This window comes from Eretmochelys imbricata, chromosome 2 (genome assembly GCF_965152235.1).
Source record: "Eretmochelys imbricata isolate rEreImb1 chromosome 2, rEreImb1.hap1, whole genome shotgun sequence".
Classification (NCBI taxonomy): domain Eukaryota; kingdom Metazoa; phylum Chordata; order Testudines; family Cheloniidae; genus Eretmochelys; species Eretmochelys imbricata.
This window is the reverse complement of record NC_135573.1, coordinates 83,383,652-83,392,852: the sequence shown is the minus strand read 5'-3', so window position 1 is coordinate 83,392,852 and position 9,201 is coordinate 83,383,652. Positions and strand designations below refer to the sequence as shown.

Below are 9,201 nucleotides of genomic sequence, written 5' to 3'. Positions count from 1 at the left end.
GTGGAGACTTCCTTTGGGAAACAGTGGTTTCACTCACTTTCTCTATCAGTTTGAGAAACCAATTTCATAAACTGCATTTTCCTTTGCATTTCTGTCCCTGACCTATGACTGAGATCTGAAAAAAATCATACTTGTAGCCATTCCTCGTGCTAAAATATTGACACTACCATCTTGTCTGCATTATCTCAGTATTTCCTGTTTATTAGTGACATGTTGTTGCCTAAACTAACCTGTAAACTGAGTAAAACTGACACTGGACACAGAGGATCTAAGAAATCTTTTATAGGCACTGGCTTTATGGTTAAAAAAATGAAAAATCTTGGAAATTCATTTTAAAATTTTGCTGGGACTTTGTAATGTATTCCTGTGGCTTAAACTTTTTATTTAAGTGACCCTTCTGAGGTTTGAACAGCACATTTGTTTGTTCTCAGATAGAAAAATTTAACCTAAATTGCTGGGCCTTTCCCAAAATATTTAAGTACAGTCATAGAGTCATAGAAATATAGGACTGGAAGGGACCTCAATAGATCCCTGAGCTACTATAGCAATAATGATCATAGGCATGCACAAAGTGATGTCAGCATTTTCCAAATATTCTTGAAACGTTTAACTGAAGATTTCCCTGTAGAATTTTCTGAGTGGACTTTGTACTGACAAACCAGCCTGCAAATACCCTTTTTTTATATATAGCTACTAGATACATTTCTATTTAAGAAACCTAATTAACTCTTCATGTGCTACAGTATACCTATTTTAGTACAGCCAAGTTTTCACTTGGTATAATTTAAACCCAGTACAAGGGTGTTGCCCTCCCCCAAGACAAGTAATATTACAAAGTATATTTTTGTGTACCAGAATGTTCATTGGAGGAGTTTAGGTGAAAGTTCCATTAAGCTTTTCCTGTTTGGCAAGTATAAGCAATTCCTAAGTATAGGAATTGTTAAATACTTTGGGGGGGAAAGGCTATTCTAGGACATTGGCTGGTTTTTGTCTGTAAATTTTAGGCAAGCTTATTTATCTAGTGCGCATGAAGCTTGATTTTTCTACTTCAGTAATTACTTTTTAGTCTACTTGAATATAGAAGTAACCCATCAATAAAAGATTAGAGGACATCTGATGAAAATATGTAAAGGCTTAATAAAAAAAAAAAAGATATTCCAGACATAAAAAATGTTAGAAAATATTGCTTTAAATTTAAACTAATTAAATAGATTTTAAATGAAATACAGCTTTCGCTGTTAACTGCTAGATTTCTCCCCCAAACATTAGACAAAGTTGCATTGTTTACAAAAATTTATTAATACAAACTTTACACACTTTATATAACAGTTATCAAAGTCCTAGTTATATATATCATGTGTGTAATAATACTTTAAGTTATTTTTATATTCAGTTGCACACAAAATAAGATCTGCAAGACTAACATCTACCTAAATTATCACTGTATCTCAAATCTGCTCCGTTTTAGTAAGGCTGTTGGTTTTTCTAAAAATTATACAGAGGATAACCTATGTGATCACTTTATAATGCTTGCAACTAGCCACTGAACTCGAAATGATAGTTCATAAATAAAACGTCAATAGAGCCCTATTTCATTATACCACAGCTGACACAAATACAGCAACGTCTGCCGATTATCCAAGAACAAATCATTAAGACTAAAATGCAAGCTGATGTGTTGCAGCATTGTAGGGCCACTAAATAGCCATCTGTGAATTCGTGGCGATTTAAAAGGCGAAGAAAGGCACGAAAAGCTGCAAACTGCATCCTGCGTCACATTGCCTGAGGAGAATGCAAAATTAAAGTAAGATTGATTTCATACACACTTCTCAGGCATAGATCGAATGCCTCTGTCCTAGCACTGTTTGCAATAAGCTCCGCTGGCACTCGCCATCCCGCCTGGGATTCCAAACTCAATTCTGTTTTCTTTGATTTATTACTTCACGCGGATCAGACTGGTAAAGGAAAATGAAAAGTCTTTTAAATTGTACAAGTGGCTTTTCTTTTTAAGCAACCGAAGACAGTAATTTAGGGCTGGTTATTTGCCTTCAAAAGCTTCCTCTAGAATATGTTTTGGGATCTGAAAGGAAACATACGTACATGTCCTCTTTAGTCACCTTTCAAGGAGAAGGAATGGAAAGTTCCCTCGGGCTGGTTTGGTTTGTCTTTCCCCCAGAAGGTAAGCTATGAATCCGTACATATAAAGCTGAGGTTGAAATGATTCATCGGTTATTAGAAACTCACCCGCATGTGAACACTACACATTCTATTATGACAAAAGTTTGTTTTATGAAATAAATTTTACTAAGCAATAAGCCATAATGTAGAAAAATACATTTTACCTCCAAACTCAATAAACAAGAACAAAACTTTAGTTGTAGTGCATAATTATTTAGTGGTAGCTACAACAGGGGTTCCTAAACTTTTACAATAAGAGCTTGCATCAAACAGAACAAAAGAGTGAGAGGCGTTCACAACCTTAAATTGAAAAGAAGAAGAAGAAGTGACTCAGATGGGTAACCGTGCTTAAATAGTGCAAGACAGGTTGGGAAGAGGAAGGGTCCACAAGAAAACAACAAAGGAAAGGAGCAACTCCGCTTGAAAAATTCAAAGGAGAGAATCCTGGTCATTTCACATGATGAGAGGCATGGACAGCACTGGAGAGTAACACATTATACTTTGCATCAAGTTCCAATACCGAGCTACCCACGGTCAGTCGGGTAGTGGATCTAAAGTGGAATTGTCTCATGTTCCCCAGACCCTCTGGCAGCCTAAAACCACGCATTCATTAGGGGCACCTCTTCTCTGATCTGTGCTCTAGCTATCGCTTCCAGTATCGAAATTTCAAATGGTTTCCAATAGCTCTAATTTCCGGTTGGCTTTGTAATGTAGCTATGCCCAATCAGTTAGAAGAACCATGAATGGGGCTAAATATTTTTCCCCTCCAATTGTCAGAGGTGCACAATTTTGACAGAGCTGTTGTTTCACCACAGGAGAATTATCTTCTAAGCTCAGTGTTTGAGAGACACAAATGCATATAAAAGTGGAATCAAAGAAAGCAGAAAAATTGAAATCTTTCGCGGGGGAGGGGGGCACTGCCCCCTTAAAATAGGCTAGTGGTAAAGGAGCCTGTCTTGAGACTCCTTGGGGAGAAGAATCTGCTTCAGCAATTCTTCCAAATCATTATCACCATAACCCCCTTGTAGCAGGGCATCAGTGTCTATGTACAGTAGCAAATGGTGACTATTAATGTCTTCGACCCTGTCGTGGATAAAAATACTCTCCTTTAAATTTCACTTACAAAAATAGGAGCAATATTCAAACAATGATTGTCTTTTTTTCTATTTATTTTATATAAAAACATAAACAGCTCAGGCGATTTTTTTGTTCTTGTGCAGGCTTTATATGAAGAATTGTTCTCTATCAGCCGTATTTATATATATATATTTATATATTATATATAACTTAATGATTGGTCCACAAAGTAGATCTGTGCGTTTCTCTAGTGCTTTTATACAAAAAGAAAAACAATATTATTATCAAAATATTCATTTAATGGCTTTACTTCATACATAAATACATGTTTAGATAACACAGGAGCGGTGATTGTTCAGTCACTTTGGAAATGACTTTTGTTTTTCTTTTGGGGGGGGCTCTGTATACACAAGAGTGGTGGGTTACTCAGCGCTACAAATACGCTACTCGGCGTCCTTTGTTTTTAACTCTTTGTTTATACCTTTTCCCCAGGACCGCTGCCAAGTATTTCTTGACAGCCATTTGTTTCCGGTAGCGACTGTAGCTGTCTGTGAAGATGCCATCCGAGTGCCGTTTGGAGAGCGGTTCCGAGTCGTCCTCCAGGCCGCTGGCACCGCTGCAAGGCAAAGGACAGTTGCAACATCTGGAGCCACTCCCCTGTCCTGCCTGCACTTTGGAGGCCTTCCCCGCTTTGCATTTTGGCTCTGGTAGCCCCCGGGCTGCTTTAACCTTTCCAGATTCTGACGATGATTTGTCACTTAGGGAAAGCTGTATTTGTTTTGTTTATTTTTCCAAAGCTGTTCGATTTGGGGCGGGCGGGGGGGAGGGGGGGATGAAGCAACTAAAGCAACATGTAGACATCAGAGAGGCAGAACGAAACAAGAATCTATCTAAACACGCGGTGAGGTTGAAATCTGATCATAATATACGCCGACAGTCAGGAGACAATATATTCATGCCATGAATTATTCATTGTGAAAATGAAATCTATTTCCCCATGGGCTTTATTAAAATGTTACCTTCTGCCGAAATTATCTTCATTACACTGGGTTTGCCGCGTGCCAGGATGTCTGACTTTAAACGCGTTTTGTTTAAGCCCCGCTACACTGTGGTGTGGTGAATTCTATTCTTTACAATGGAGAGCTCTCTTAAAATACCCAGATCTCCACTTACGACGGATCTCTTGTTGCGATTCTTCCCACCGGCTATCGCCTGAATCTCTGGGCTACTGAATCATTGGGCTACTGGACTTTCTTCACAATGACCAGATTTTGATCATCAACTAGCCATCTGGGTTTTTCACTGCACCTTTCACTTGGAGTCAGAGAATGAGATCGAGCAAAAACCCTCGTGGATTTTGACATTTTCAAGAGGGGTGTGTTGCTTAGTGCGCGAAACACCAACCACACAGCGAGCATAACAAATATACACCGGTGGTACATTACACGTGGTTTAATAGAAAGATGGTTTCGTCTTAAGTGAAATAAACAACGAATACAAATCTTACCCCACCCGTTTGGCCATCAAAGAATGTAGGTATTTCCTAGCGGATAGCTGACCCAGAACTCTCCTGTAGGCTTTGTTAAATATCCCATCGGCGTGCCTAAGTAGGAAACAAAGATTAAACACAGAAAGAAAGATCAGTGTCCGAGCCTGGGGACCGGACCTCAGCAGCCCCTCACTCCAAGGCGGAATGGCGGAAGGAAGCCCCTGGCTGGCAGGTGGCTTATATTTACCCTGGGTGCAGAGGGCGGCCTCCGCCTGAGGACCCCCAGGGACAGCAGAGCCCTCCCAGCCACCCGGCTCATTTCCTGAGCGCAGCGCTCGCCTGGCGCGTCTGGTGTGTTTCACGGCGTGCCATCACTAACCCTTCCGCGGGCAGCCTGCTTCCCTCCCCCTCCCCCTCCCCCTCCCCCGCCTGCCGGGAGGTAAGGGACGCTCTTAATCTGCTCGAGCCTTTATTCGGGCGGCAGGGCGCGGAGGGAGAGATCTGGGGCGGCTCTTTTGAATGGGATGGACAAGGATCGGTTTGCTCCAGCTCAAGTCATGCGCCCCACCAAGGGCGTCCCATAATCACCTCTTTTCCGGTGGGTAGTACAGGGTGTACATGTCGTCTATCATGGATGAAGGGTTCGCTATGCCAAGGGGGTCGTTGTCAAAGGCGAAATCCTGCAGCGTGTTTCCATCCTCGTCATAAACTTCATCTTCCAGCCTAGCCCGGAAAGCAAAGGGCAAGAATTCAGACGCCTCCTGAGAAATCCTACACATAGGAGTATTTGATCACTGTTATTAAGGGCTACTCCTCTGCCAGGGATCTAGTGGGTTTTAACATGGGCACTTCCGAGCCTGGACTGAAGGCCCTGCTAGAGGAGCCCACAGACAAGATTACACCTACCCCTCTACCCCCAGCCCCTTCACTTCATTCCCCCGCCTCCGCATCAGTATAGGGCCAGGCGCGAGAGAAATACACAAGCAAACCAACCTGCTGCGAGGCTGGGGCCAGAAACAAGTCCAGGGGCTGCCAAGTAAGCAGCTGATCACTACCCACCTCTCCCAGCACGAATCCTGATCGCTTTCCAAACTACATACCCAGGCGCATGGGAAGGGGGCTATAAGTTAAGCGAGAGAAAAACAGCACTTCCCATTGAAAGACACCAGCTTTCTCTAGTCCCCCACCCACCCCGCCTCCAGGCCCCCCGAGAGATCAGAAACTCTGCCGTTAGCAAATGACTGCTCCTCCTTTCTCACACCAAGTGGGATCGGGGTGGGGCTTGTGTTTGTTTGTGTTTTTCGTTGAATGGTGTCTCTGTCCTTGAAGATCGCTTGAGTTTTGTTTTCCCCCTCTCTCTCTCTGCGGCAAGATGTAGGTCACTGAGCGTTTCAGGCAGCTATTTTTGTCTCCGAGCTCTGGCAGGGAGATTAATAATAGATGCGTGTAAAGTGTTTCGCTCTTGCTAATTCAGGCGCTTCAATGAACCGAGCCCGGTCCACTCAAACCAATGTCCCTTCTCACCCCACCTAACGCCCTCTGGAAGGACTGGCCATTTATACGGGGACGGCTCCCCCCAGCTCTGGCATCCGAGGGCCCTGCGGCGAGGCTGACCTGAATCCCAAAGCCCCGGGTAACGCTTTGCTTCGTTTAAGACCATTCCGGAGCGTGTGCTGCCCCGCACCCAAGGGCGAGCTCCGACCGTTCACATGAGCTCCAGAGTGAGTTTCGCAGTTCAGATGTTGCATGTACATTAGTGCTGAACCACGAGCGTGTCCCCTGTGGGACTTAATGGGCGGAATAAATAGAGCTGCATAATTTTCCGAGGGAGCTAAGATGGGTGGATAGGAAAGCTCCCCCATTCTTCTGTTGTAAGAAGCGCTGCTCGTTAAGGGAAGCCAGATTTACAGCAGGCTAGAGCCAGAAGTTGATTGATTGCCGCTGTGTAAAGCTTCACTCCCTGCTATAAAGTGCTGGGAAGTCGTCCTTTGTTATATAGGTTTGGCCTGGGGGCTGCCCCTACACTCGGCTCGATAGGTGAAGATAGTTCTGAAATCCTGGCAGCTCTGCTCCGGTGTCTTAACAATCCTGCTCTGAATCTGGTGAGCGCGAGAGCGTCTTACGGAATCCTGAACCGATCTCAGGAAGAGTGAGCCGGATCACACTCTGCCCAGCCCTGAGTACTACAGTAGCCCCCCTCTCCCATCCAGCGAACTTCTAAAAAAAGAGCTGGAAAATAGTACTTAAAGTACTTTAACCAATATCACCGGGTGGGGACAGATTCTACCCTGCTATGATACAGGAACTTAATTCTGGAACATATCTAGATCTATATTAGAGAGAGAATATAGAGAGCTATTATATGTGTTGTAAAACTAAGTTTTATCTATATCTACACATATTCCTTAATAGCTGGTAAACCCTTCTGCCGGAAATGTGTCATTAAAATATTTTTCTAACTGTATGCTTCAAAATGCTTTCATCTAGGTACTGTCTATTCTGGAAGTACCTGTCAACTCCTTTTTCGCAGGTTATCGCCACTCAAGTTAGGCTCAGAGGTGGCCGGAAATATATATATTATGTGTTATTGCACTGTAGTTCATATAGAAAAATGGATCCACTAAAAGGCTAATCAGCTTTTTCCTATAAGGCTTACGCTGGCTTCTGAGAACCATGCTTCATTCAGGACCCCAGTTAACAGAAATCGAATACTTTCACCAAGACCAAAGTCAGAGCTATTCCCTATTATTTAGGAGAAAAGGGGATAAGAGTAAGGCACGCGTGTGTAGGAAATAATACAGCGCAAGATCCTTCTGGCTAAGAAGCCCTGATGGAAGAAAGGGGCCAGTCCATTAAACCCTCCATCTCCTGGCGAACATAAGAATCTATTCTAGTTTCCCTGCCACAGGAACTAAATTGGACTTTTAATCAAGCAGCCTCAGTCCCCAGTCTCTTTTCCCCGCTCTCCAAGAGGGTAGATGGAGTCGGTAAATAGGAGGCGGCGGGGGTTTTGCTCTTTAGTTTTTCTTTCTGGGTGCTTTTCATTGCTCGGAAGAGCGTTACTCCGTTCGCAAGAGAGGGAGAGTAAAACCTATCAGACACGCACAGAGTCTGGGAGACAACCACCTGCCAGTGCTCTCTGCTCTCTATTACCAAGATGCAAGGACATAACTGACGGGGACAGCCAGGGATGCGAGTCTTGCAGGGACTGGGAAGAGGGAGGGATAAAGAAGGCACCTACCTTAGCGCAGGGTATTGAAATCCAGCAGCAGGTGAGCAGTAGACGCTGCAGTGCATTATTATCCCATAGACCAGTAGCGCTAGGATCGCTTTGCTACACATTGCCACTCTGTGTATCAGGGAAGAAAGAAACAGCAGCTGTCAAAATGCTTCCCTCACGCTCCCTTTCCCCTCTAGCTTTGCCACGAGCAAAATCTAACCAGTTAGAAATCAAGTCTTAAGTGTGCTCGATGTAACAACAACAAAACGTGTGCGCGATTTGTGTGGAGCCGCGTCTTCAATTACAACCAGACACAACCCCCACTTCCCAGCACACAGGCGCGCGCGCGCGCACACACACACACAAAGTGCCTGGGCTAACGAAACCCGACCTCTCCAGTTAAAGCTGCTGAGATGCCTGAGATACATTTTCCTTACCATCAAACTCTTAACACCCGGCACTAAGAGCGTTTGGCTGCGCAATTAAAGGGTAGATTTAAAACAAAAACAAAAAACTGTCTCCCAAGTTGCAGCCGAAATAGTTAAACCTCGGGTGGTATCGCCTCTCTGACGAGCAAAGCAGCCGAAGGCAGAAGAGCGGCAGTTACTTGTCTGCTGGCTTAAGGGGATCCGCTCCAAAAAGTTTGTAGGTAGCAGGCAGCACGGATCTGGAGTGGAGTCTGTCAGGGAAGGGAGAGCAAGAAAGAGGGAGGAAGGGAAGGAGACAGAAGGGAGAAAGAGAGAAGGGAACACAAGACCGGGGAAGAGAAAGCCAGGGAGGGAGAGAGAAGACGGGAAGCAGAAGCAGGCTGTTCTGGAGCTGCTGGCAGTGAGAGGTTCTCTTCCCCAGATCTTTTCCTTCACTGAGATGCTTCTCGCTTCGGCTGCAGCTTTCTCCTTCTTCTTTCTCTGTGCCTCCAAAGTTGACCAGCCTTCCGCAGCTCGATTTTTTAATGCAATTAGCAACAAAATCTTTGCAACCCCCCTGCTTTATCAAGAGCCCTCTTTGTAAACATCGGTCTACATGTTACCTTTAAGGGCGGCAGTATTGTTTGTTGCACTGTTGTGGCGTTCGGATTTTTATTCAGGAATCAAATGAGGTTTTTTTTTTCAGTCACGTAATAATCGGGTATCAGAAAAGACGTCATCATCCCAATTCCTCAAGGAACATAACAATTCTGTGTCGTCCTCGCGGATGATCTGATCGAGAGTCATAAGCTTCTCATAAACACTTTAAC

General features: G+C 44.2%; 1 protein-coding gene across 1 annotated transcript; it reads right to left on the bottom strand.

Moving 5' to 3' along the window:
• Window positions 1–1,727: 1,727 nt before the first annotated feature.
• Window positions 1,728–8,086, bottom strand: ADCYAP1 (adenylate cyclase activating polypeptide 1). Its single transcript, XM_077809050.1, has 5 exons — window positions 7,986–8,086; window positions 5,333–5,515; window positions 4,763–4,858; window positions 3,737–3,871; window positions 1,728–1,782 (listed from the first exon to the last, which is right to left on the bottom strand). Exons 1-5 carry the CDS (start codon window positions 8,084–8,086, stop codon window positions 1,728–1,730), a joined length of 570 nt encoding a protein of 189 aa, XP_077665176.1.
• Window positions 8,087–9,201: the final 1,115 nt, after the last annotated feature.